Below are 26,548 nucleotides of genomic sequence, written 5' to 3' on the forward strand. Positions count from 1 at the left end.
TATATATATATATATATATATATATAATGGTGTATATATAATATCTGATGGTGTAGTGGCGGTAGCGATTAGTTTTCGGTTTTGAGGTATGAAGAAAAAGTAGACGAAGAAGAAGAGTGGGCGGAGCAAGCGGCCCCGGAAGGACAGATCCTTAGTTGGGTAGAAGGACGGGTACGTGTTGAACCAAGCTGTGTAGTCTCTGTGGAGGGAAAGATGCTGGCCAATATCTCCAATGTACTGAGGGCCTGCGCTCAGAGAAATGTAAGCTAAACTATTTTTTAAACCCATGTTGTGCCCCAGTTAGACTCTGGCTAATCTGCCTTGCCTTTGAAATCGCGCGTTGTTTATCCTAAATAATCTGTCAGCTGTTTTCTGACCTTGTGAGGCCGGTGCTGGTAGCAGGTCTGGCTAACGAAGCTAACTCCTGCAAACATATCCACAATAATTTTATTTCTCAGCGCTTTGGCCAACAGAGACTGAATTATTTAGCTTTTCGTGCCTTGACTTTTCTGTTGCTGTCTGTTGCAAAAACGAAAAATAAAAAAAATCAAATCAAGAAGTTATGCTTCGGTATGCACTATAAGAACGGTCAGACTTGTAAAATATGGGTTTATTTACACAACACAAATACACGTATTTTGCATTTTAGTAGAATCAAGTAAAATTAGTTTGTTTATAGATTGACGTTCATCTACGATAGTGGCATTATTAGAAATGTTGGCAAAAATCTGAACTGAAAGAAGTGTTAAATGAGAATAGGATTATATATAGCGTTTTATAACTATGTTTTTATCTTTACGTAACTTTAGATCAGCTTGAAACCTGCTGAAAGTTATGACCCACAATTACAAAACTTCTGATCTAAAAAAAAAGGAATAAATTAGACGTCACTCTGGAACGTCCAACAAGCAGTATTTCTGTCTCTTATTAGTGAGTAGAAATTAATGCAACCAATTTATTTGTAGCCATTGTTATTCATCCAAGAAGGCCACACCTGTTATTGCGATGCAGTGTTTAGTTAGAAACAGACTATTCTAACTAAACAAATACATTGATTCAACAAACATTATTCGTTTAAAAAAAAGGAAGCATTTAAAATTAAACATAACTATCTAATTTTTGATGAGGTACAGTTTCAGGGGGAGGATGTTGGAAATCGTAATTTTTAAGAATATCTGGTATCTCTTAGTGACACCGACAGTTACTGACAGTAGAATTGATTTTATTTTGAGTGATGTGAGAAAGTTACAAAACATTTGCTGATTTTTTTTTTTTTAAACCTGTTATGTCCTCTTCTTGCCCTACGATAGGGAGCTGCAGCTGTCGTGTCGGCACGGACCTATTCTGACTTCACAACCCAGGCAACGTTTGAAATAAAGGTATGTTACAGAAACTAACTCCTGGTTCCCAAAGTTTCGGTCATTGAGATTAGGCTGTTGAGATCCTCTCCAACAGTAAAATAATATTTATGTTATACACTCTATCAAATTGTCCAATGCATGTTTAGGTTTCCAACTTATTTTCTTTTTCTTTCAAGAAATGTGACGTCTTCAAGCTGGACGAGGCCCCTGCAACTCAGGTGGTTATGACGCGGGACGAGGGTCTGCAGTACTACCGCACCATGCAGACTATGAGGCGGATGGAGCTGAAGGCCGATCAGCTGTACAAGCAGAAGATCATCAGAGGGTTCTGTCATTTATATGACGGCCAGGTGAATATAACGCTTCATAGCTTATTCGCACCAGTCCACACAGTGCAAATACACAGATTTGCTGCACTATTCAGGAATAATTTATGCTTATCACTAGAAACTGTAAGAATTTGTTAGGGTAAAGGATTCTTTGAGAAAAATAACTGCTGAAAAATTAAGATTATGCTTCAGAATACATGTCTATATGTGAATTTGTCTGCTTTCCATGTGCAGGAAGCTTGTGCTGTTGGTATCGAGGCATCGATTAATCTAAATGACCACCTGATCACAGCGTACCGCGCACACGGCTACACTTTAACAAGGGGAGGAACCGTCAAGGAGATCATGGCTGAACTCACTGGTGAGTCTGCAGTTCCAGCTAATTCATCTCAAGATGGATTAAGTTCCTGCATGGATTCAGCACTCGACCTTAGATTATAGTGTAAAAGAAGTTGTTTATTTCAGGGTCTGTTGGAAATGTTTACTAAGACAATTTAAATTGTTTTTGTGTGAAAAACACACAGGACAGATCTATCCGTTGATACTGACGAGAAAATAAATCCCACAACTATGGTGAAAGCAGAAGCTGCAGCAAGATAGGAATCGTAACTTTCTGTAAAGCAGACCGGATAAATTTATCAAACTAGTGACAGTCTAAAATCTAGGTTGCACAAGAGATGAGCTTCTGTGGTCTGCTGTGCTGAGAAGTGGGGTGATAATGGGGTAATCATCTGCAGCTTTGATGTCTACACTGTAAATACATGTTGTCATAGTACGGCGCTAGCAGGTCAGCCCAGGTTACAGGGTCACCTGTGTTTGCCCATGTTTAATTGTGAAATGCTTGAACTATAGATAACAACTCCCTCCCTTGTTTTTGATGTCTGTTTATTTTTTATATGCAGGCAGAAGAGGCGGTATTGCAAAGGGCAAGGGAGGCTCTATGCATATGTATTGTAAAAATTTCTATGGAGGAAATGGAATTGTCGGTGCCCAGGTAAGTTCCTGAACTCTTGGACAAAGTGTGTGACACCTCAAGGGGTAATCTTTTATTTTCTCACACGCTGAGTAATTTGCTACTGATTTTGGGAGAAAACTAAAAAAAAAAAAAAATCTGAAAAAGCTTTATTCTACGTGTTAATGATAACTTTAACTTAAGTGTATCTGTTTCTTCAGGTTCCTCTGGGTGCAGGTGTGGCGCTCGCCTGCAAATATAAGGGCTCGAATGAGCTTTGTGTCTGTTTGTATGGTGACGGTGCTGCCAACCAGGTATAAGTCACAAATCCCTGAAGTCATTAGAATTTGAAGCAGCTACTCTCAAAAGCTTTTTTTTTCACTGTAGCATTTATCACCTTCTTTACAGGATGAAAAAAATGCTGTGTGACCAATAGTATATATATTTTGCGTCAAAGTTTACATATGTTCATAAATACAAGTGTGTTTAATTTTGGGCTGTTTCTTCTCTTGAGAGGAGCAAATGCTTAAAATGTCAATGATTTTTAAAAACTGGTTGATGGCTGTACAATTTTAGAAGGTACTTTTAAACAAATATCATTGTCTTTTATGCATATTGTTGAACGTGTATAAATAATTTTGTCCCTTAATAATTTTCAGAACACGGGAAATTCAAAGTTATTCAGCAAATTCCTGTTTTACAATGTATTAAGTGGATCTCAATATCTGACTCTAGCCTCCCTCGCGTTATTTTTCCGAATGTTTTCTGAGAAACATTTAATTAGAAAATTAGTCATGTAAAATCAGTCAGACTACATTTTGCTGGATTTCTTCACTGAGCAAAAAAAAAAAAAAAAAATGTGTGTGTTTCAGGGTCAAATCTTTGAAACCTACAACATGGCAGCTCTTTGGAAATTGCCTGTTATCTTCATCTGTGAGAACAACAGGTACGGCATGGGGACGTCAGTGGAGCGAGCCGCAGCCAGCACCGACTACTTCAAGAGGGGAGAGTTTATTCCTGGTCTCAGGGTACAGATTTTCACTTGCCTACATAAATCTTTTTTTGCCAGCATAATTCAACACAGCATGGATCACTATAATATTATTTTTGGGGAAGTTTAAAAGGCAAGGCCGGCGTATTTCTATACCCTCCTACATACAGAGTATTTTAAAGAGTATTACAGGAAAACACCATAAATAAGATCCAGTAAAGACATATACATTAACTCAGCAAAATGTAAGTATCACATAAAGTTAAAATCCAATTTTAAATTAGAAAACTTGGGCATGAATTGATAAAATAATTAACTCTTACTCTGTAAAAACATGTTTACAGAGTAATGTATTTATTCCTGACATAAATCTGATCTGAGGAGTTTGATACCTGACCAACAACAAGATTGTTCAGTGCCCCATACACCGTCAATAAGAATTCCAATTATATTCCTTTACAAACAGGGAGTAAATGCGGTAATACTTTGCATTTCAGGATTTTTGATGAGATTCTGCTGACTTACTGATGTTTTTATCATTTTCTTTTGCAAAATTCAGTAAATGTTCTGATAATGTTGCCTAAAGCTGCAGATCAGTTGTACAAGTTTAGCAGTAAAAAGAACAGCTGATAATATTTTACTTAGAATAAAAGCATATAGTTGATATGACACTTTTTAAAAATATTTATATTTGGGTTAATACTGATATATGAATATTAAAATAATGTTGTAGATGGAAACCAGGAATATTTTTTAGTAAAAAAATAGATTTGAGTTGCTCAGTTATTGTAAAAACTTAAATTATTATTTAATGTCAACTTGGTAAGTTTAATTGTCAGCATCGCTAAGACAGCAGTACAAATAATTCATTCATTATTGAGATTTTATTACTACAGGTTGTCTGGAATAACCTACCTTAAAAGTAAATAATGTGAGTCATGTGGTTAAAAACTAGTCTTCAAGTTGGGATTTTATGCCTAATTTTATCCAACCTGTAATGACTATTTGTTGCAAGCATAGATTCTTTCAGAAGAGCTTATAATGATTCATTAAAATTACCTTTTTGCCTCCAAGGTTGACGGTATGGATATTCTGTGTGTTCGGGAAGCAACTAGATTTGCAGCTGATCACTGCCGGTCTGGGAAGGTTAGTCTTAATAAAATGCTTTAATAGTTATTTACTGCTGCAGTTTTTTTTTTCTGCTAAACGTTTGCTACTGTTCATCAGGGTCCAATACTCATGGAGCTACAGACATACCGTTACCATGGACACAGTATGAGCGACCCCGGTGTCAGGTACTTGACCACAGCACCTCAACTGTTTTGCTTTTCTTGTTACTAATATGAAAATGTTAAATGTCATGTTCTCTGTGCTGCTGCCCTTCTTGCTTCTGGCTTGTTTGCAGTAGTCTTCATATACTTTCCTTCCCTCCGTAGTGTCCTTTCAGTAACAACACCCGGGGAGAAGCTGAGCACCCGCTAATCCTGCTATTGGCTGTTGCTGATTAACCTCTGTAGAATAATAGAAAATCAGAGATAAAATCCTCCTAATTCTAATTAGGGATTTTGCACAACAGGTCCAAATATGACTCATTAGCTGCTATATGTTGCAGGAAATCATGTTTTTTTTTCTCAAATCCTTATATTTGGATGGAGTGTACAAATGTGATTATTGTAGTCAATCCCTGCAACGTCCCTGCACCAATCTGCCCTTCTAGCTACCGCACACGTGAAGAGATCCAGGAGGTCCGCAGTAAGAGTGACCCCATCTCCCTGCTGAAGGACCGCCTTCTCAGCAACAACATGGCCAGCGTGGAGGAGCTTAAGGTAGCAAATACTTTGAAGCTGAACAAGTTTGTAGCAGATTTTTTTGATCAAAAAAATGTGCAGAAATTGTTTATTTTCACGTAGCTGCATAATCGATTGTCATTGCTTGAGTAGCTGCTCTGTGCGTGTTGGTTGCCACTAAGCTTTTTGTTTTTTTTGTCTGTGTTGCATCTGTAGGAGATCGATGTGGAAGTGAGGAAGGAAATCGAAGATGCAGCTCAGTTTGCCACCACGGATCCCGAACCCCCCCTGGATGAGCTGTGCAACCACATCTTCTCCAACAGTCCACCAGTGGAGGTGCGCGGCACCAACCCGTGGGCCAAACTGAAGTCTCTCAGCTAAAGTCTGAGTTGCTTCATCAGTTCAATTGTAACTCAAGTCCCCATACTGTGATGTGAACGTACTTCACATGATGCACCATATTTGAGTGCATTATATGTGAACTCACATAATGCATCGTATCCACAGCTTTAACCATTATTTTATTGCCAGGGCCATAATTTACAAACATGTTCTCAGAATTAAACTAACATTAATTGGTTCAACTTTCAAATTTCTTCTTATTTCACCACTCTAGTCTGTATGGGGTCTGCATTCAAACACAGCTAAAACATCTGGACTTATTTATCGCTCTTATTTACTAATGGTGAGTGTTTTTTGTTTTTTTTACCCTTTTCAAATCAACTTTTTCATTCTTGATACTTGGATTACACCGTTTCTGCCATTAAAATTAAAATGAATATAGTGAAACACAAAACAGTTGGGAGATGGGTAATCTGAAGAACACTTGGTTGACATCGTTGCCACATTCTCATTGAAAATTGTATTTATATTTTTAAGATATTTTGACTGTGAGCCATATGAGCAAGATACAGTTTAAATTGCCAGTCCCGATGAATTATTTGAAGTTCCCATCTATGAATTTAAAACTTCAAACAAGTACCTATGATGCTTTTCTTAAGCTTCTGTATTTAAAAGTGTTTTTCTTGAGCGTTAAGTTCTTGAACTTCTGTTTGCCCCCATGGGAGTATGGATAGTGTATTCCATATTTACCTTTTTGTTGTTACGCTCTGGACATTGTTGAGGCGCAATAAATGTCACTCTTCATGTCAAACCCTGCTGCATGTCTTTGGACTCTTTTCTCCTTAAGTGTAAATGATGATAATACTTCCTCAGACAGTTTGTACCCAGATGTTTCGGACCTTTCATGACAAAAATACCTCAAAAGGTTTGAGTCAACCAGTATGTTTCCATTAAAAATGCCACATTAAATAAGAAGTGCAGAGGTTTCTTGTATCTGTATGTACCTGACCCTTCTAAACATGCACCTGACGGAGCTAAATGTGCTGAATGTGGCTTCTCATCTTTGGTTTACTCCATAACCAGAGATATGAATTTACATTTGTTGTAGCTTTTCAGTGATTTTAGAGAGAAATTGATTGTGGGTGTAAAGTATGTCGTGCATATCCTAAATTCTGGGAGTCAAGATTCCATTGAATAAGTATTTATAGTAGTAATAAATCTTACGCCGTCGATATAAACTCATCTTTCCAAATTGAAGACTTGTTTAAGTATTTCTGACCTTGCAGCTTTTTATGACATTGTGTTATTCACTGAAGATGGTTATTTTACCAGATGCAGCAAATGTAATTATTAGAAGGTGGTGCATCAGAATTTCAATACATAAACATATTTGATAACATACATTGTTGTGAACATGCTGCATGTCTACACAAGCTGTTAGCAGCAAATACAACTTTTAACTTTCAGCTGTTTTTAAACACTAGCAGCCTTTTTATAAGATCAAAGTGTATTGTATGGATGTATTATAACTTGAATAAAAATGGCTGTTCAGTTACTTATGGAAAGCTTACATTTGGAGTAGCAAGTAATTCAAGAAGAGTCTGTATGGACACTGGATTTGGGTGAACCCTGGTAATAAAAAAAAATTAAGCTTTTTTGTTTGTGTGCAATTTGTATTAAAAATTACCTTTAATCTCATTTGCTACATGGCTTATATGAAGTGCAATCAGAAGTTTTCTGGCCTGTCTTTCAGTAAATGTCTTAGATTTGTGATGTGCATGACTAACGCCCTGTTAACAGAATAATCCACATGAGTTGTATATCTGTGTAGCTCCTCCAGAGTTAAAATGAGCAGTTTTTCATGAAGGGGTTCGATTCCAAACATTACTGTGGTGTGACCAGTGATGCTTGTAGTCATAGCAGCTTGTGGCAGCTTGTGCTTCATTGGTTTGAAGCATTTTAAAGCATTTCATTGGTTGAATTAAGAATGTTTTTCTGATTAAAGTTTTATTTAGGGGTATAAAGGTAATGAGGTTGCAAAAATCTTGAAAACTATGCTTCTTTCAGTACACACAGAATAAATTATTCTACAAGTATGTACCTGGTGGCTGTATGTATTTTCACTAACAATTAATCTGAAAGCTTAATTAGCTCCAGAAGATGGCGGTAATGCAGCAATGAGGACGCCAGCTGCAGGAAATCTCCAAATGACGAAGAAGAAGAAGAAGATAAGGAAGGAGGCTTCATTCCTGCTGAAAGTCTGAAACTCTACGTGCACACGGGGAGACCACACAATGGAGTCTGGTTTCAGCACTGGTGCAAAAAAGGAGCTGCTGTGCGCCTTTTGCGCTGCCTTGCTCCTCGTCAGCGCAATCGCCTCTGCAGAGGAAGGCACTCACCTGAAGAACTCCCAGTGTCACAACTACGCTGGAGGACACGTCTATCCTGGAGAGGCTTTCCGTGTGCCCGTGTCCGACCATTCCCTGCATCTCAGTAAAGCCAAGAGTGAGTTCCTTCCTCCCCTTACTGTTTTTAACCCCGCTGGTTATTGAACCGATGCTATGCACGCTGAAAGTGCGCGTTTTCAGATGCGTTGCTTGTTGGGAAGCCACTGCTGTGCCTGTGAGAACATAACGTATGCGCACTGACGCAGCCTGCGGATGAGCGTTTGATTGTGTTGCTTTGTGTCCCTTTGTTTCCTCATAGGTTTTAAACTCCAATTTAGATTTCACCCCAGAGACGTAATTTTATTTCCATGCGTTTGATTAAATTTTGTAGGACACGTCAGTGCATGACATTGATTGGGCAGTTTGTCTCTCTCCGCCCCTGACACATGACCCAGAATAGCAGCACACCAACACACACTTGTCCATAAAATCTTACAACATGCATCTAGTGCGTATGTTCTAGTTGCTTCTGCTTACGATCCTTCGTTTGCTTTGCTTCTCATATGGTCCATGACTTACCCTTAATGCAAGCCGTGTCCTCTATTCTTGCTTTAGCAATTACTTATGGCATGTTGCTCGTTTTGAACGCGAGTAATTTGAGACCGACATCAAACATGGGGAAACCTGTCCTGGCAGTCTGATTGGTAGGCAGGCACAGAGTATGTTCACCAAAACTGAGGGCAACAGAAAAGGATAAAGGAAAAAACTTGCAAAGATGACTTGGATGGAGAGTATATAGCATAAAATAAGACAAACTACTGTGCCACAACCATATCAGATGACGTTCAACATTTCTATCTATGTGAAGAAAATATGTTCTTAAAACCATGGCTCAAATTATGTTTAGATGTCATGCAACACATAAAGTCCGTTTTTATTATGTTTTTTATACAAGTACTCAATTTGGCAGTCTTTGGTTCTTTGAGTCAGTCCATAATTTGTAATCCATCTACTGTGGAAATGATAATGTTTAGAAAAGTCTGGAACTTGAAGTACTTTCGAGGTCAAAGTAAGCATGGAAAAAGTAAATTGGTTATGGTTAATTATTCTCTATTCCCTCTCTCACTTTGAAAAATAATAAGTTATATCAACACAACTGTTCATCTGTTTTTTTCCATCCATCTGTTTGCCATCATCTGTAAATTTATAATGTTCTAGACTGGGAAAATTTGAGGAACTGAGTCTCAAAGTATGGAAACTGAGATGATAAAAAAATGTGTAAGACATCTGATGTCTCTGCAAGTAAAGACAGCTAATTCTTAAGAAGAATATGTAATTTCTTCAAGCCCAGTAAAATAAACTGATTGTTCAAATCAGTAGTGGTTTAGTATCAAAAACCTAGCCACTTGCCACGACTAGCAAAGTGAAATTACTAGTCTCACAGGATGGGAATATGCAAGTAAAAAACATTTCAAAGAAAATAATTTTTGTGTGCATTTTTTTTTCTATTTCAGTTTCAAAGCCTGCCCCCAACTGGGAAGGAACTGCTGTCATTGATGGGGAGTTCAAGGAGCTCAAGCTGTCCGACTACAAGGGAAAATACCTTGTTTTCTTTTTTTATCCTTTGGACTTGTACGTATGTCTTGAATATATTATTGTAAAATCACATTGTCTTTACTGGAAAGCATGTAAAATATGTCATGTTTTTTTTCCTGCAGCACATTCGTCTGCCCCACTGAGATCATTGCTTTCAGCGATCGCGTGCATGAATTTCAGGCCATCAACACTGAGGTGGTCGCCTGCTCGGTGGATTCCCAGTTCACCCATTTAGCTTGGTATGGAAACCACTTCCAGTAGACTTATAAAGTGCAAACCACACTCAGTAAATGGCATGATTACGTATTGATTTCCCTAGCTCCGTAACTTTAGTGATGATTTGTCTAAAGTGTTTTGCTGACTTTTTCTGTTCTGAACAGGATCAACACCCCCAGGAAGCAGGGTGGACTCGGACCAATGAAAATCCCTCTGCTGTCTGACCTCACACACCAGATTTCAAAAGATTATGGAGTCTACTTGGAGGACCAGGGTCACACGCTGAGGTGCAATTCAAATTTAAAATCGCCATCATGGTTCAAATAATGCTGGAGAAGTGAAACGGACCAATCGAAAGAAAAAAAATTGGAACAAAATTGATGTTTTGTGTTTTTTTTATTTTTTTATTATTATTTATTTGTTCTGGAGAACTTCTCCAAATTAGACCTCTATTATCTATAAAAATATTTATTTGACTTTTAAACACTTTTTATAATTTGTCATAATTATTGCAATGATTACCATAACACATGATACAAGGAATATTTTTTCTTATGCTGCAAAACCTATTTTTAGTAGTTTTTTTTTTTTTTTTTTTTCAATTTTTTTGATGCAGGGACTAGATTTTGAGACTCGAGTCAAATCCTACTTCATAGGGGGGAAAAAAGGACTAAAGTGGGTATTTGACATGGTGAGCCCTACCCTCATCTAACATGTCCATGTCTTTGTCAGAGGTCTTTTTATCATCGACGGCAAAGGCATCCTGAGGCAGATCACCATGAATGATCTTCCCGTGGGAAGATCAGTGGATGAGACTCTGCGGCTGGTCCAGGCCTTCCAGTACACAGACAAACATGGAGAAGGTACTGGAAGTGCTTTTCATTCACCTTTGGAAAGATTATTTATCTATTGGCTATTATGAGATTTGTTTTTTTTTAATAGACACCTGGTTTTGTTTAGTATTTTATTTATTTTTATTTTTTCCCTACAGTGTGTCCAGCAGGATGGAAGCCAGGCAGCGACACTGTAAGTATGACTGGGAATTTGGAAGTTGGAAGTATTTGAAATTTGGTGTATTTGAAAGAAAACCACTAATTAAATCATATCTCCCTCCACAGATCATTCCTGACCCCTCAGGCAAGCTGAAATATTTTGACAAACTGAACTGAACAACTTTTCTGCTTTCCCTCCCAAACGTTTTAATTCCAACCAAGTTCAAATAAAATCTTTTTTTTTTTTTTTTCTAATTTTTGGTGTCTCGTGTCATTATTTGATTTCATGATTACATGTTGATCATCCAGTCAGCAACTGGATGATCACCATAAGTCACTAGTGAAGGAATTGGTTTGTTATCCTGCTATAGGATTAATATGAACACTGCTTGTTTAGTATTAACATAAAAAAAATGTCCTAAATATAGAATTATGTTGGGGCACATACAGATTATGATTAATTCCAGGCTGTGTATTTATTAGCCAACAGGTGATGACTGGTAGTTAATATTTTGTGATCGCTCCTTTGTTTTCAGCAGCTAATCGAGTATTAAAGTGAGGCTGATCAGACAAGTTTTCTGGGATGGGAGAGATTTTTTCCCCCCTCCTTTTTAAGAGGAAAACTCATCACTCAACTTTATCGCCGCTAACGGGGTCATCGCCCAGGTAACCGTTAAACAATTCTTCCTGGACAATAAATCTGGTCAAAGTGAAATTTCCCAGCAACAGCCACATGCTTACTATCACTAAGTAGCATTTTATGATCAGAATATTTATTGTATATAGTTTTGAGATTTAAAATATTTTTGCATATTCTTATGCCATACCATGTGGCTTTAGACTCAGCACATTTTGAAGGCCTTCTTCATAATTTGAAGACATGTGAAGAAGACCTTTACCCAAACTATGACATTTTGCACTAGGAATAGTAAGTTAGACGATGCTATAAAACAGAACATTTCAATAAATAAAGCATTTTCAGTATCTGTATGTGGGAGCATTCCCTTAGTCAGGTGGAGAATACCTAAAGTCGGCTCGGACTCAAACAAGTCTGTTTACAATGTAGAATAGATTATGGACAAAACAATGTTGGCAGATGAATCACAAATCTTATAATGCAAGTGCACCTTGAACTGTCTGCAAGCAATAAGAGACTTGCTCTACTGGGCAACTTTCCAAAGAGGAAATTGTTCATATTCCAATTACAACCTGCAGAAAAGCCTCACATTGAGTATTGTAAGAGACACATATTTGCACAAATCTTCATTCTGATTTGTGGTTTGTCTGGTCTGTGCTCACTATAGCACTTATGTGTTGTTAGGGCTGGTTAATATTTCTCTTTTGTTCAGGACTCAAGTGAAAAACGGTGATGCACAGAGATAAGTGACTCGTACCGAAAAGAAACAGGACGTGCGTCAATATGTGGATTTACAATCAGGTGTGTCTTTTTGGAGGATGCATAAAGGGAAGGCTTCTGCCGCCACTGTACAACTCTGTGAGCGGCTGATGCAGAACTGTATGCGCTAGATTTTCTAATTCTTTGCCGGGGGGGGGAAACTCCTGAGGAGCGAATGAAGAAACAAATTTTGCTCTTGTTCACATTTCGAGGACTGGTAAGAAAAGGGAAAAAAGGAAAAAAGAGAAAATGGCCAATTTTGTGTTACGGTCAGCTGAGCCAAAGGATGTATCTGATATCTTGCGACTCATAAAGGTAAGGCGCTTTATCCGCTTTCTCAACAAGTTCTTTCTAGTTCAAATTTAAATTCAGCTCATGTCTTTATGCATTGTAGGAACTTGCTAAATTTGAAGAGATGGAGGAGAAGGTGATGCTCACTGAGAAAGGTGCTGTGCATTAACTTATTTATGCCAAAGTCTACTATCCAAACAAGCAGTAACCTCTATTTGTAAATAAATAAACCCATTTTTGCTATGGAGTCCTTTAACATTAGTATCCTACTTTAACTTAGATCTGCTTGAGGATGGCTTTGGGGATCATCCATGCTACCATTGCTTGGTTGCAGAAGTCCCAAAAGATCAGACTACAGAAGGTAAAAAAAAAAAAAAACATCTTGCCTCGTATTTTAAGATACTTTATAAATAAAGCCTTTAACTTCTAGTGTCTTTTATCAAGGATTTTCTGTGATTAGCTTTGCAATGTACTACTTCACATACGACCCGTGGATTGGACAGCTTCTCTATTTGGAAGATTTCTATGTAATGCAGGAGTTTCGAGGTAAGATTGCTGAATAGTTCGGCTGTGGTCTAATAATTTACAGCAGTGTTGCAACATTGGCAAAAAACTGTTGTAATTGCTCTGCCTGTTTAATGTTTCACCAGGCTTTGGCATTGGTTCACAAATCCTGAAGGTGCTGAGTGAGGTACAGACACTTTGTGTAATTGCAACTTATTTGGCCACACATTCACATTGATTTCATCTACTTGTTTTTTAACATCCATTTTTCTGAAATATCTTTCCTTCAGATTGCTGTAAAGACCCGCTGTAGCAGTATGCATTTCATTGTAGCAGAAAACAACAAGCAGTCTATTGAGTTCTACAAGAGAAGGGGCGCCGCTGACCTGTCCTTGGAGGAGGGCTGGCGTCTCTTTGAGATCCAAAAGAAGGACCTGATGAAGATGACTGCAAAATAAAACATACTAATCACTTATAAAGAATTTATGGGGTGGAGGATGTTTTTGAGACAATTTTAATATTTCTGTGTCTTTGATTTTTAGCTGATTTTGCAAAATTTACCTCATTCACATTGTAAATTAAGCAGATTAACACTTATTGACAAACTGCTTACTAGTAAAAACCATTTTAGAACTTTATGAAGACAAATTACTCAGTCTTTGAAGTTATATTCTTGCGATTTATGAACACAATAAGTCGATAGAAAGTAACCTATGCATTAAAATTTGCAATACTGGTATGCAGTAATGAACATCTTTATTATTTTAATATGCAATGTTAATGGTTATCTTGTAAATTAAATCTGGAATGGAGGTTTTTGGTTTCATTAATAGGAACTAAGTGATACTGTAAAATGTAACAGTAAATATGATGATTTGAAAATGGTAATGAATAAAATATGAAAATCTAAGTGCATAATTTACTATTTTCAGAAATAAGTGTAAATTAAATATACTTTAAGAGAGAAACAACCACCTCCACCTGCAAACTTTGTCAGTTTAAACTTTGTTCATGACAGATTTCAAATAATAAAAATGTTACATTTTCAAACATATGGAGCGCCATTTTTTTTAAACCAGGTAGTGTATTTACTTGGCTGACGACTTCTGCTTTATTTTAATTCATCATTGCCATTAATCTACAGATATCCTGAATCAAATAAACATTTAACAAAGCAAAGTGTATGTCTGTAAATCATGTGCTATAGTGACTTTGTCCTTTCATTGTATTATACTTTTGCAGCTTTGTCCATTTCATAAAAAAAACTCTTTCGGGGGAAAAAAAGAGCAATACACAACAGGACATTTTGTACTGAACATGTGTCAATTTCATCTCACCAGGGAGACAATTTGAACCTACTTTGACAACTAGTAACTAATGAGTAGTTACTCAGGACAGCACATAGCAGAAAAAAAAAAAAAAAAACTTATGATCAAGTTTTCTATTGCTTTAATTTATTTGCAGTCAATGGAAAGCTGGTGCCCCCTGCTTGCTGGTTATAAATATTTTATAATTTTTTGCTTTCAGAGATGTGCTTCATTTTATTCCATCCTATAATTTTTTCTAAGTCGTTCAGTTTGATGGGTTGGTGGCTGGTAGAAGTAGGAGATTGTTCAGGTGCCCCTGGTTTGATCATAGGTTCAAAATCTGTCATATAAGAGTCTTCTGGTCTGTCATGTGATACTAATTGATGGAAAGGATGTAACAGAGACAGATGAAGCTTAAATCAACTGAGGCAAATGAAAAAGAGCACATACCTATATAGATTGACTTGGCCAAAGAGATGCATGTCAAAACTATAAAATGTTGCAATACTGTTTCAAAATGTTTCTCATTATTGTAGATCAAAGAAAGCTTGGTATTTACTGAGTTGGTACTTTTTAAAATAAGTTTTAAGAACAACCAGCTCAAAGCATATATCTATATTACAATGGCCCAGTCAAAGTCTAGATTTAAATCCAAATGAAAATTTGTGGCCAGACTTGAAAAGGAACAATAAGCAGGCCTTTTTGCCTCTGGACATACAAAGCTTGTAAGGACATGCCCCAAAATGTTTGCAGCAACAACAGTTGGTTCTAAACAACATTCAGGGGATTGTATACAGATATGTGCTATATTTTCACTTTTTGAGGAGAAAAATAAAAATAAAACCACTTGCTCTTTTTATTTTACTTCACCTTTCTATGCTCTTTTATTTTGTTCTGTTAGTTACTTCCCATAAAACATGTTTTGGAAAAAGTTCAAGGTGTGCGAGTACTCCAAGAAAATATTGTGAGATATAGGTGCTTCTATTTAAAAGCAGTCAGTTGTAGTTTAAAAGTATATTTTTGTCTTAAAAAATGAAAACTAAAACGTAAATTAGGTCCCTTGTTTGCCCCACTGATGTTTGGTGAAAGTAGAATGGTTCTAGTCAAGTTACAGTCACTTTTGGTTTTATACTAAAGAAACACCACGCAAAGCTTTGTCACAATCCAGCAGACAGGTCTTCACATCATGGCCTTTTTGGTAGCTTTCGGGTGATTTCCACCTCAACTCTTCCGCATTTTCCTGCCGCTCTCGGGCTGTGACGTGTCGTGCTGACGGCGGCCTCGGAGCTGGAGAAGCGGGGGGCTGTAGCAGGACACTGTCTGGCTTCAGACGTCCTGCTTCGTTTTTCAGCGGTGTTCCAGAAACTACCCCCTCACCCCTCCTTCTCTGCTCGTTCGCGGCCCGCCCAAATCACACAAAATTCCCGACTGAATCCTGCCCGAGTCTGGGGGAACCAGGCGGCCTGGGAAGCCGTGGAGCGGACAGAGGCCATCCCTGCAGCATAAATCTGGTACGCGGCTTTCTTTTGCTCCCGGATCGCCTCTTACCTGAGCGATGTCTTCGTCTTAGTGCGTTTGTGGCTGTTTGAGTTTGTTTGCATTTTATATTTTAATTAAATTATTTAATGTAAACGCGAGGCCGCTCAGGGCTGGGCCTCTTCTTCCCGGGGCCCGGGCCTAATTGAGGCCGTGATCGGTTAAGGCAGGCCTATGTTGTTAGCCAGCTAGCTAGTTAGCCATCCAGCTCACCGAAAGTCCAGTATCTGCACTCGCCATTTTTCGTTTTTTTGTCTTTGATAGATAAAGAGTTCTACAACTGTGGAGTAAATTTTACTTAAATTTATGTATATTTAACATAACCTTTACGTTAGTAAGTACTTTTATTCACATTCAAGTTAGCATTCCTCAGACACAAGGCTAACAAAAATGGCGGACGCTTGTGTGTTGAACAGTGGTTGTAGAAAAGGTGTGTTTAGGACTTCTCTTGCTAGCTGCAAACCTCTGCAGAGATATATACCCGTGAACAATGAGCTTAACCCGATTTTCTTCGGGGTTTTTTGTTCTGCTATTGCACATGTATGTTGACGCTGTCAGCTATTTCTAAATCAGTTTTCTCTGTGGCAGTCCGACTTTGCATTTAAAATCAGTGTCAATGTTGTTCCATGGGTCAGTTGGGCATGATGCCTTTATTTATCTCAAAGGTTTTGTGTTTGTTTTAGACTCGTGCACGAAACTAGCAAAGTTAATCCAACCACTCGTGTGAGTTTTAATGCATAGTCTTGACATCTTTTAAAGCGGAGTGATGCCCTGTTGTGTTGCTCTCCACGCATCGTTGTCACCTTTTTTTTGCCCACCTAGAGGTGGGGGATGGTACATTCAGTAAAAATTGGCACCTCAGTTACACCGCTTTTTGTTTACATCTCTGCGTCTTCCTTCTTTGAGCAGATTTCTGTCCCATGTGATCTCACCTTCTTCCCAGTGTTAAAGATTAGACTTGTTATCTTGGTGAAATTTACTTTGGGAAATAGAGTGGAGATTGTTTCATTTACTAGCTTACCTTTGTAACTGAAACGTGGTGTCTGTCTTTTTAAGCCCACTCTTCTAATTGTGTTATATGTTCAAAAACTGATTTGCAAGGAAATTTGACACACTATTTCAATTTACTAATCTATATGGAAACCTTTATAATATATATTGGATGTCACAATATTTTTGACAAGTCTTAATTACTTTTGCATTGATTTTGTTTTCTTCGACATTGCCCTATTACATGCCAACAATGGCATGTAATAGGGCAAGTCTTAGTTACTCTTTTTTTTTAATAATAAAAAAAATCTACTCAGGAAAGCAGTGGCATATTATTTTTTTGTTTCTTTTTACATTGTAAACACAGGTGATATATGAATGGTAAATGCTTGACATATTAAAATCACAAAGGACTTATCAGATGCAAGATTTGGTTGGCTATTATATTGAATGCTCAGCATTTGTAGGCTGCAATCCAATAATTTAGTTTTAGGTCTAGGTGGTCTCTCTGTCTTTGATGTCTAATTTTGCAGTAGTTGTCCAGACCAAAATCATGCAAACACAGGTTGCCCTGCTACCATTCATCTATAGTGATTTTTCTCAGATGCTCCTGAACCAATGTGGTTTTCAATGACACTAAGCGTTTAATCTGTTGAGAATGTTTAAAATGCCAATGTTTTAATTTGCCCATGGTTTTAGTTTTTACAGCATTTCATAGGTTAGATACAAATATAAACATGTACCAGCATTTTTATGCACACACCCTGTTGCTTAAAAATGGCAATAAAAGTTTATTATAGTCAACTGATAATATAAAAAATGAATTATCTTTTGTTCCCAATACCCTATTAACAGGACAGCTAATTGACCAGTCTTTGTTGTAAACTATATTGTATTAAGTTCTCAAACATGTTTCAGCAACAATTAAAAAGAACATGTCTTCGCCCCTCTGGGTTTTGATATTTTATTTTCATAATTCATTTTACATTTAGGGTCTTGTGTTAAAACATAACTTGTGTAGTAAATGAATAATCTCCTAATATCTGGTAGAGTAAGCTAGGTTTCCATTTACATTTACTGAAATAAACATTTCAGAGTGAAACAGCATTTGAATGCTGGCTGTCACTGAACCTAAGGCAGCTATAATGAGATACTAATCTTGCTTCATCATATGAGCTCCAGGGGGTTTTTATGAAAAGGGCTCTGGCCAAACCCCTAACAGTGGTAAACGATGATCTGATTATTTCTGTAAATTGAATTAATAAATCTTTCTTAAAACATGTCCTGTCCTGCAGTGGAGCATTACAGCTTTGAAAAAAAAGAGAAAAAAGGGAAGTGAGCTGGGGTAAAAAGTTAAAAACAATGGAGAGATTAGAACAGAATAGAGGAAGAAAGGAGGATAGATGGTAAACTGGAAAACATGAGGAATCTGTTTCCAGGTCTGTGGGAAGAAGAAAAAACCCCCCACCCAGGCTGAATTTACTGCAGGAATTGAACAAAAAGTCATAATATCTCATAAAATATTAGATTGCCAATATTATATAGCTATCAGTATGTTAATCGACAACAAACCTGCTTATATTTATTTTTTGCAAAATAAATCAAAACAATTATTGATGGTGATGCAGATGCAGGATGAAGATTCTGCTTTACATTTTACCTCGTCAAGTATCTGAAGTTTTCCTTTACTGTTGTCCGTGGAGAGAAAAAAAAAATACTTGATACAGAAGTTCACACACACTAGTCACATTAAAATCTGTCAAATGGGTTCAGTTGACCTTGGATGCATGACCAATGTTTTTTTCCTGTTCCAATTCAATTTCTATACTTTTTAACTGTAACACATAATTCTAAACTTAATATGATGAAAACTTTTGGTTTTACGATGGGTTTTACTCTTATATTTTGATCATTTGGGTGACTCATTTACAATGCCACTGAGATGCAAAAAGACTTTAGGGCATATAGATTTTCTTAAGGCACTCCTAATGCGGTGTGATAATTATTTGTTGACTTTTTTTTTATTTTTGCACATGAATTGCTCTTCTGCACATATTTTTTTCCAGCTGCATTTTAACTACTGCATGTTCTGCTTTCAGCTCCTCAGTAACAAATGCAGCACGAGGACAATGGATGAGGATGTCACAAGGCTTGCAATACATGCTGAAGAGCCTAAAATAATAATACACGGATCGGGTAATTAGACATGTTTATTTGTTTTTATATATATGTATATATCTGACTAAAAGTACTTTAGGAATATTGTTTCTAGTTGGAGGATGTACATATCCATTTTGATTTGTAGCCTCAGAACTTGTATAAGAAGATCTTTGGTGTTATCCTGTTAAATGATTATCTTCTTGCAGATGACGGTAGTGCCGCTGGGCAGGAGTTTGTTGTGGAGCTTCAAGAGACTGTCTTGGTATCAGAAGGTGAGGGTGAAGGCATGGCAGTTCACAGATTTGCCCCAGAAGAGCTCGTCATCCAGGATGCAGTCGAAGACGTAGTTTCTGAGTATGTGCATGGAGATGAAGATGAAGATGTTGCTGTAGAAACCTGTGTGATGGCTCTAGAAGGCGAAGAGGAAGGCGTTGCCATGGGAGACATCCCGGAAGATGGGCTGGACCCAGAGCAGCAGGATGATGACCAAGATGGCTGTGGAGATTATCTGATGATATCCTGTAGGTTTGCTGCTCTGCTTTGCATTTATTAGAGATTCTGATTTTTGCTTTGAGATTTGATCAGTCCCCACTTAAGTTATTTACTTATTCATTGATTCATAAATTAAACTTTAATAATGACCATAAAAATAAGTTCAAGGTTCCTTGAACTGTTTTAATTTAACAGGATATCAAGAAATTACAAACGTAATCCCATTTACACATTAAAGCATATTTCCCCAACCTTTATGTTTTTCTTTTAAACTCCAAACAAGAGCATGGCGTTTTGTTGAAGGCTGAAAAACATTTTAATTTCTAAAACACAAAGAAAATACATGTTTCAGTATTTGACCCTCTACTTACATATTGTCATTGGAAAGTTGTCTGATTCTAATCATTGCTGGGTTTTTTGGTGTAACATGTAATATCTATATTACATTAATGTTTTATGTATTTATGTACCTAGTGGACGAAGCTGGAAAAATGGTCTCTGAGGATGGAACTGAGGTAACTGTGGAAGGGGCCGTGGAGGACCAAGAAGTGGAGAAGGACGAAGATGGACAAGAGGTGATAAAAGTGTACATCTTCAAGGCGGATTCAGGAGAGGACGACATGGGTAGGAACTTGTTTTTTGTTTTCTGTCTGAGCAATATTTAGAACAAAAAAAAACATGAAAAATTATTTGCATCAAACAAAACTAGTGAATGCAATATACCTTTCTACAGGAGAATCTGTTGACATCAGTGACGGAGATGCAGAGAGCGTCGCACTAACAGAGTCTACAGGCCAAACACTCAGAGAGAAGATGGTTTACATGTCTGTCGGGGATTCTCATCACAATCAAGGAAATCATGGTGAGTCTTATGGATCCACTGAGCTTGAACCGTGGAAGTAAAAAATTATCAGGTTTTTGTGGACACTACTCATCTTTTGTTTGGCAAAAAACAAAAACTGGGTATTGTGCGTTCGCCATGTCTCACAGTATTGGCTTTGTGTAAATGAGGTGTTGTTGGTCCTTCAGGTGTAGAGGACAGTGAGGGCTGTGAAAACCGAAACGGCGCTGCCAGTGCACTGCTGCACATCGATGAATCAGACGGTGTCGATGAAATCAATAGGCAACGCAACAAGAATAAGAGACGATCAGAACATCGGCAGGTCCAGACAGGTACGGAGGAAAAAAACCGAATGTTAATTTTCATTAACATTCAGGAATAGCCATGTTTTTCACTCATGGAAAAGATAAAACTGGCTACATTTTAAAGAAAGATTTTTTATTTTAATCATTCAGGTCTTGAACTTATTCTGTTTTACAGTTCTGTTGTAGTTTTTAGGGATATGATTTTATTAATTTACAATTGATTTTTAACTTTGATGGAGCGTCTTAGTTAAATGCAATTAATTTTTTTTAGTCGCTTATCAGACTTTGAAAATAAACTGTTTATTCAGATATGTATATAGAAAATGTATGCACTGCCCTGCAAAAGTATTCATCTCCCTTGAACTTTTCACATTCAACGACAATATAAACACAAACCTCAGAGTATTTTATTTGGTGTTGTATCAGGCCAATACAAAATGAATCGTGAATTAGTGAATCGTCCTGCCTTGTTCAGTTGAACTTCAGTATAAATGGAGCTGTTCTGCAAAAACCCCAAAGGTTTGTTAGAGAATATTAATGAGCCAACGGCATCATGAGGAACATGGAGCACACCCGATAGGTTTGATTGTAAATTTATGTTTTGGTTTGTCACAAAACTCTAAATATATTAAAGAATATGGTTGTAGTAATATGGAAAATGTGAAAGGTGTATGAATGCTTTCATAAAATTAAATTTTATGAAAATGAAATGAAAAAGTGGCTGTTCTCAAACAAGTATTTGACCATGTTGTCATTTGTCTGTTTTTTCCCCCCAGCCATTATCATTGGTCCATACGGCCAGCCGCTGACAGTTTATCCTTGCATGCTCTGTGGTAAAAAGTTCAAGTCGAGAGGTTTCCTAAAGCGACACACTAAGAATCACCACCAGGATGTTCTGACCCGCAAAAAGTACCAATGTACAGACTGTGACTTCACCACCAACAAGAAAGCCAGCCTCCACAATCACATGGAAGTGCACGCACTGAGCAGCAAAGCCCCTTTTGAGTGCGAGATGTGCGGTAAAGAGTTCCACCAGCAGGGGGCGCTGTTCTCCCACAGGCTGCAGCACCACCACAGGGAGCCCAAAGCCCAGCCACCTCCTCCACCCACTAAGATGCACAAGTGCAAGTTTTGTGACTATGAAACCGCTGAGCAGGGACTGCTCAATCGACACTTGTTGGCCGTCCACAGCAAAAGCTTCCCTCACATCTGTGTGGAATGTGGGAAAGGCTTCCGGCACCCGTCGGAGTTGAAGAAACACATGCGCACTCACACCGGCGAGAAGCCTTATTCCTGTATGTACTGCGACTACAAGTCGGCCGATTCCTCCAATCTCAAAACGCACATCAAGACTAAGCATAGCAAAGAGATGCCGTACAAGTGCGAACGCTGTTTCCAGACCTTCGCAGAGGAGGAGGAGCTGATGCAACACGGACTGACTCACGAGGAGAATAAGACCCACCATTGTGCCCACTGTGATCACAAAAGCTCAAACTCCAGTGACCTGAAACGCCATATCATATCTGTTCACACCAAGGACTATCCACACAAGTGTGCGGTGTGCGGAAAGGGCTTCCACCGGCCATCTGAGCTCAAGAAGCACTCTGTGTCTCACCGCACTAAGAAACTCCACCAGTGCCGGCACTGCAACTTCAAAATCGCCGACCCCTTCATCCTCAGCCGCCACATTTTGTCTGTCCACACAAAAGAGCAGCAGGCCTCACCTGAAAAGAGTGAGGCGAAAAGGACAGAGACGCACACTCCCGTTGCGGCGCCTAAAAAGTCTGCACCTAGTGGCTCGGGTGGGTCCGGCCCACCAGCCAGGGTCAGTGCGGCCAGCTTAGCCAGCAGTGTGACTGTTGTTATTGGCAAAGGACAGAAAGAGAAAAGGATTTACCAGTGCCAGTACTGCGACTACAGCACCGGGGACGCTTCGGGGTTTAAGCGGCACGTGATCTCCATTCACACAAAGGACTACCCGCACCGCTGCGAGATCTGTTCCAAAGGGTTCCGACGGCCCTCGGAGAAGAACCAGCATATCATGCGTCACCACAAGGACGTAGTGAAAGCAGAGTGACTCTGACTGAGCCAAATACTGTGCCAGAACAAAGACCAACATCAGAAACGCCCATCACACACCTGAGTCCTTACACACTCACAGAAACTGTGAGGTGTGTTCGCTCTACTTTTGTCCAATCTGTTGTTTTTGCTCTTTCTAATCCTCAGCCTTATGTTTCTTCGCAGACGTATACTCATGTACATACCATTAAGTCTCTTACAAAGTTAGCACCCTCCTCTTCCCCTTCTTCATAGACTTGCACTTTTTAACTGCATGTCCCCTGCTGGTGACTGTGTGCATGGCAGTTTGTCTTTTTGTAGATACACGTTTTTGGATTTGGCAGGTAGCAATCAGTTCTCGGTCAAAATCGGTCCTAATTATTTGTCTTAATCAAAGTGTAATTTTCAAAAATGTTTGCATCATTCTTTTAAAATATACTTTTAACCCAACAGAGGTATGGATTAGCCACATGTTCTAAGTAGCACTTGTGAGATTCAGTTCGTTTGTGTGTGTGTGAATGAAAGGGAGAAAGAAGGCCATAAAAAGTCCCCCTATGTTGTGCTTCCTGGTGCTTTGATCCCACCAATATGTAACACAATGGTTTTGTTGTGGTAACAAAAACAGAACGGTATCAAAAATCATTCTGTGTCCACCACAATCATTCAATTTCCCTGTAAAAGAAGTGGATGCACTGTGGTTGTGATTTAACGTCGACACATGCACATGAATCGCTGTGCAATCAATGCTTTACTTTATGTCCAATATTTCTGTTTCTTGTCTGTAAATGTGCTCAGTTGCCCGGATCAAGCGGAGACTAAGCCCAAAATTTCAGTGTTTCAATCTTTTAAGTCAAACAAGGGAGAGAAACCCAATGAATTTCAAAGTTGATTTGAGTGAAATGTATGTTGGGAATCATACAGTATACGTGGTGCTGCAAATCTGGATCTATGGACTGAATTGTGTTTTCACCATCACAGATGTACTTTTGCCAGTAGAAAAGGGAAAATGTATATCTTTTTAGATGCAACATTCAGATGCCAGGTGCTGGTGGTTTATGCGTATTATGGCTTTTTACATCCTTTAACACCTGTGATCATTTCTGTTTTTATATTTATTTCACTTACAACTTGTTGTATAGTTAAGTGTAACTAGACTTCTATGGGACGTAAATTATTGTTTTGTATACAAATCTGTACAAAGCGTGTAGATGTAAACACTTGATAAAAAGGAAATCCGAATTGTGTTGTTATGGATGTACGTCTGCGTATTTGTTAAAAAAAGATAATAAAGCAAAGTATTTTAGCCGTTTCTTTTATTTTGCAAGTAGAACTCAATGATGGTGCCAAGGTAAATGGAACAGTAGAGTCGTTGCAAAGCGAAGTAACAGAAGATGATGTTTTAGCCAGTAGCTTTGATAGGCGGATATTTCCACAGCAAAGGTAATGATCTGCCGCTTGAATCACCGACATGACTGGGGGAGGAGATTAGGCAGGTGGGCATGGAGCTGAGGAAAGCAAAAGAGATTAAATTGATTAGTGTTTGCATCACTTTAATGCAGTGGGATACTAAAACAGGATCCAGTGATTTAAAAAGTACCGTTTTTAGGAAGAAAAAAGATGTTTTCAGTCAGAGTGCCAACTCTATAGGCGAGCTGTCTGAATTTCTCCTTCACTTCGTCACTGGCTTCATCAGTACGGCCTGGAAAGGTCACAAAGGATTAATCTGCTACTAAAGATACGGCGACACAAAATGTAGCACTGCTAGTGAGAACTTTACTGTAAAGTCTGACGATTTTAATGATGGCCCCCTTCTTTTTCTTCTTCATGTCGTAAATCAGTGCAAAGTTATCATACTTGATCTCCACCATAATTGTGTGGTTTTCACTGCCCCCACCTGACAAAAGCAAGAAGATGTCAGTGTGTCTGTTAGAACCACGTTACTTTGGTGTGTGCATTGTACTTACGCTTACTGACAAATACAAACTTCCCAGGTATGTCGGTCTTGTTGGCCCGGTATTTCTTTCTAGAGCAAGAACCGTCTTCGCTGCAAGAAGATACAACTTGTTTGTGATTCGTTTTCGATGTTCCTTTCTCTCTCTCTCTCTCTGTGTGTTCTCTTACTTAAGACTGGCGTATGACACATGCATGTGTCCCTCTGCAGTTGAAGTTAGGGTGGCAATGCCCATTTTTATTGTATCTCTGTTGTTGATGTGCCACCGGCTGTTGGTAGCGAATCCGATCAAGTACCACTTCCCTTCTGCCTGTTGAAGCAAACAGAATATTAAAAACTATTTGTTCAGCATAACCTTGAGATGTTATTTTTGCTTTTAAAGGGGAAGTGTTATACATTTCCAAGGGATAGTGCCATTTTATAGCACAATCAAGTTACTATGATACCTTCTGGTCTAAAAATGCTGTCTGTATCAAGCATCTCTTGAAAGAAATTTGACACCTTGAAATTGGGTCCCTGTCTCTTTAAGAAACTCCTGTTGCTGACATTCTGCGTTCAGCATGTCCTCACAATGCTTCTTTATTATGTCATTTATTAGTTTTTAAAACAAGAAGTTGGTATGATGAGCTCAGAAGATGCAGTTTCAACAGGCTTTTGCTAATTGCTGCTGCTGCTAGTCTGAAGGAGCTAAATGGGGGTAGGTGTGGATACAAAACCAGGATTCAGTGATTTACATGTAGGAGCTATGTAAAAGCAAGTGTTTAGGCACCTAAAATGGTTGCCATGGGAGATTAAAGGATTTCTCAAACATACATGAAAGAATCAAAGCAACATGCATGATTTTGGTGAGGGAATAGCAACATGACATAAAACTCGGAAAAGACTATTTTACATAATACTCCCATTTAAAAGTATTAATATTACCTATAAACCGTGTCAGTACATTAAGTTTTAATTTGTCAAACATTCATAATTATTTTGTGCCAATAATAAAATGAATGTAAATAAATAACTATACTGTATTTAAAGTTGTTTGGCTTTAAAATATAAATTTACTAGTTGTCCATTGCTGCACAAAAATATAATTCATTTACGAATCTATTGGGGAAGTGTTCCGAATGATGTCAATTTATTGATTTTCTTTTCAACTGAAATTGAAATTTATATCATGCATAGTAAGTTTTTATGATATTAATGTGATGACAAATAGCAGTCTGTTGATGACTGATAATTGCATCTATGGCTGATAATGTGCCTGTTTTTATTTTTTTTTACACTTGTGTTCGAATACCAGTTCCGAATTTTCTTTATTGTCTGAAGTAAAACATAAGATAGAAAAGCATACATTTTAAATTAAAAAAGTAAAATATGCCCAGTATTTCATTTCCTCAAAATTCTAGAAGGTCAACCTTCAGATCACTGCAGAAAAAAAAAAAAAAAAAAAAAACATTTACAGATTTTCTGTATAGAGAGTATAAATCCGCGTGCAATAACACGCATCGTTAATTCTGCAACGTCTCTTACCTCCTTTAAGTCAAAGCCTGGCTGAGGGACGATTTCCGTGGACATCGTCAGGGAGCAGAGCGCGGCTCCCAGCAGGACCAACAGTGGAGTCATGGCTACTGAAGACAAGGTATGCTGCCCGGAGCCTGTATGAAGTTCTGAAGGGGTGTCGAAAAGTCGGCCCGGTGATTATTTATATAGCAGATAGAAGGGGTGATGTAGAAAACGGGGCAGGGGAGGCGGGGATGTATCTTTTCCCTT

At 38.1% G+C, this 26,548-nt stretch overlaps 5 protein-coding genes across 6 annotated transcripts; 4 read left to right on the forward strand and 1 right to left on the reverse strand.

Moving 5' to 3' along the window:
• Positions 1 to 114: 114 nt before the first annotated feature.
• On the forward strand, positions 115 to 6,576 carry pdha1a (pyruvate dehydrogenase E1 subunit alpha 1a). Of its 2 annotated transcripts, XR_001425978.1 has the most exons (12): positions 115 to 261; positions 1,311 to 1,379; positions 1,538 to 1,711; positions 1,925 to 2,051; positions 2,593 to 2,684; positions 2,864 to 2,956; positions 3,515 to 3,670; positions 4,708 to 4,779; positions 4,861 to 4,928; positions 5,351 to 5,459; positions 5,637 to 5,868; positions 6,006 to 6,576. XR_001425978.1 is itself a non-coding variant. In XM_015040478.1 (11 exons), exons 1-11 carry the CDS (start codon positions 214 to 216, stop codon positions 5,799 to 5,801), a joined length of 1,173 nt encoding a protein of 390 aa, XP_014895964.1. In that variant the 5' UTR covers positions 115 to 213; the 3' UTR covers positions 5,802 to 6,576. The 2 variants fall into 2 exon arrangements, 1 of the variants encoding a protein (XP_014895964.1); XM_015040478.1 differs by having other exon boundaries at positions 5,637 to 6,576.
• A 1,386-nt stretch (positions 6,577 to 7,962) lies between these two features.
• On the forward strand, positions 7,963 to 11,205 carry prdx4 (peroxiredoxin 4). Its single transcript, XM_015040494.1, has 7 exons — positions 7,963 to 8,267; positions 9,664 to 9,781; positions 9,868 to 9,984; positions 10,126 to 10,248; positions 10,694 to 10,824; positions 10,953 to 10,987; positions 11,080 to 11,205. The coding sequence occupies exons 1-7, from the start codon at positions 8,057 to 8,059 to the stop codon at positions 11,128 to 11,130; spliced, it is 786 nt and encodes a 261-aa protein (XP_014895980.1). The 5' UTR covers positions 7,963 to 8,056; the 3' UTR covers positions 11,131 to 11,205.
• Positions 11,206 to 11,604: 399 nt separating this feature from the next.
• Positions 11,605 to 14,054, forward strand: LOC106952412 (diamine acetyltransferase 1-like). The gene is made up of 6 exons (XM_015040499.1): positions 11,605 to 12,664; positions 12,744 to 12,795; positions 12,921 to 13,001; positions 13,085 to 13,186; positions 13,291 to 13,331; positions 13,435 to 14,054. The coding sequence occupies exons 1-6, from the start codon at positions 12,599 to 12,601 to the stop codon at positions 13,600 to 13,602; spliced, it is 510 nt and encodes a 169-aa protein (XP_014895985.1). The 5' UTR covers positions 11,605 to 12,598; the 3' UTR covers positions 13,603 to 14,054.
• Positions 14,055 to 15,628: 1,574 nt separating this feature from the next.
• Positions 15,629 to 24,136, forward strand: LOC106952418 (zinc finger X-chromosomal protein). The gene is made up of 7 exons (XM_015040510.1): positions 15,629 to 15,962; positions 19,077 to 19,173; positions 19,344 to 19,658; positions 20,104 to 20,253; positions 20,363 to 20,491; positions 20,659 to 20,802; positions 21,552 to 24,136. Exons 2-7 carry the CDS (start codon positions 19,107 to 19,109, stop codon positions 22,850 to 22,852), a joined length of 2,106 nt encoding a protein of 701 aa, XP_014895996.1. The 5' UTR covers positions 15,629 to 15,962; positions 19,077 to 19,106; the 3' UTR covers positions 22,853 to 24,136.
• LOC106952437 (lipocalin-like) lies at positions 24,130 to 26,472 on the reverse strand. The gene is made up of 5 exons (XM_015040540.1): positions 26,309 to 26,472; positions 24,955 to 25,094; positions 24,798 to 24,877; positions 24,431 to 24,727; positions 24,130 to 24,338 (listed from the first exon to the last, which is right to left on the reverse strand). The coding sequence occupies exons 1-4, from the start codon at positions 26,399 to 26,401 to the stop codon at positions 24,552 to 24,554; spliced, it is 489 nt and encodes a 162-aa protein (XP_014896026.1). The 5' UTR covers positions 26,402 to 26,472; the 3' UTR covers positions 24,130 to 24,338; positions 24,431 to 24,551.
• Positions 26,473 to 26,548: the final 76 nt, after the last annotated feature.

This window comes from Poecilia latipinna, unplaced genomic scaffold (genome assembly GCF_001443285.1).
Source record: "Poecilia latipinna isolate Pla-1442-1.1 unplaced genomic scaffold, P_latipinna-1.0 Scaffold30, whole genome shotgun sequence".
Lineage (NCBI taxonomy): Eukaryota > Metazoa > Chordata > Actinopteri > Cyprinodontiformes > Poeciliidae > Poecilia > Poecilia latipinna.

Excerpts from the sequence above, each read along its gene's own strand:
- pdha1a (XM_015040478.1), top strand. The coding sequence starts at position 214 with ATGCTGGCCAATATCTCCAATGTACTGAGGGCCTGCGCTCAGAGAAAT. Across the intron at positions 1,712-1,924 it reads GTCATTTATATGACGGCCAG|GAAGCTTGTGCTGTTGGTAT; the intron begins GTGAATATAACG and ends TTCCATGTGCAG. Across the intron at positions 3,671-4,707 it reads AGTTTATTCCTGGTCTCAGG|GTTGACGGTATGGATATTCT; the intron begins GTACAGATTTTC and ends TTTGCCTCCAAG.
- prdx4 (XM_015040494.1), top strand. The coding sequence starts at position 8,057 with ATGGAGTCTGGTTTCAGCACTGGTGCAAAAAAGGAGCTGCTGTGCGCC. Across the intron at positions 10,249-10,693 it reads GACCAGGGTCACACGCTGAG|AGGTCTTTTTATCATCGACG; the intron begins GTGCAATTCAAA and ends TGTCTTTGTCAG. Across the intron at positions 10,988-11,079 it reads GGAAGCCAGGCAGCGACACT|ATCATTCCTGACCCCTCAGG; the intron begins GTAAGTATGACT and ends CTCCCTCCACAG.
- LOC106952412 (XM_015040499.1), top strand. The coding sequence starts at position 12,599 with ATGGCCAATTTTGTGTTACGGTCAGCTGAGCCAAAGGATGTATCTGAT. Across the intron at positions 13,002-13,084 it reads AAAAGATCAGACTACAGAAG|GATTTTCTGTGATTAGCTTT; the intron begins GTAAAAAAAAAA and ends TCTTTTATCAAG. Across the intron at positions 13,332-13,434 it reads TCCTGAAGGTGCTGAGTGAG|ATTGCTGTAAAGACCCGCTG; the intron begins GTACAGACACTT and ends TCTTTCCTTCAG.
- LOC106952418 (XM_015040510.1), top strand. The coding sequence starts at position 19,107 with ATGGATGAGGATGTCACAAGGCTTGCAATACATGCTGAAGAGCCTAAA. Across the intron at positions 19,659-20,103 it reads AGATTATCTGATGATATCCT|TGGACGAAGCTGGAAAAATG; the intron begins GTAGGTTTGCTG and ends TTATGTACCTAG. Across the intron at positions 20,254-20,362 it reads TTCAGGAGAGGACGACATGG|GAGAATCTGTTGACATCAGT; the intron begins GTAGGAACTTGT and ends ACCTTTCTACAG.
- LOC106952437 (XM_015040540.1), bottom strand. The coding sequence starts at position 26,401 with ATGACTCCACTGTTGGTCCTGCTGGGAGCCGCGCTCTGCTCCCTGACG. Across the intron at positions 24,878-24,954 it reads GTGTCATACGCCAGTCTTAA|CGAAGACGGTTCTTGCTCTA; the intron begins GTAAGAGAACAC and ends ATCTTCTTGCAG. Across the intron at positions 24,728-24,797 it reads GTTTGTATTTGTCAGTAAGC|GTGGGGGCAGTGAAAACCAC; the intron begins GTAAGTACAATG and ends TGCTTTTGTCAG.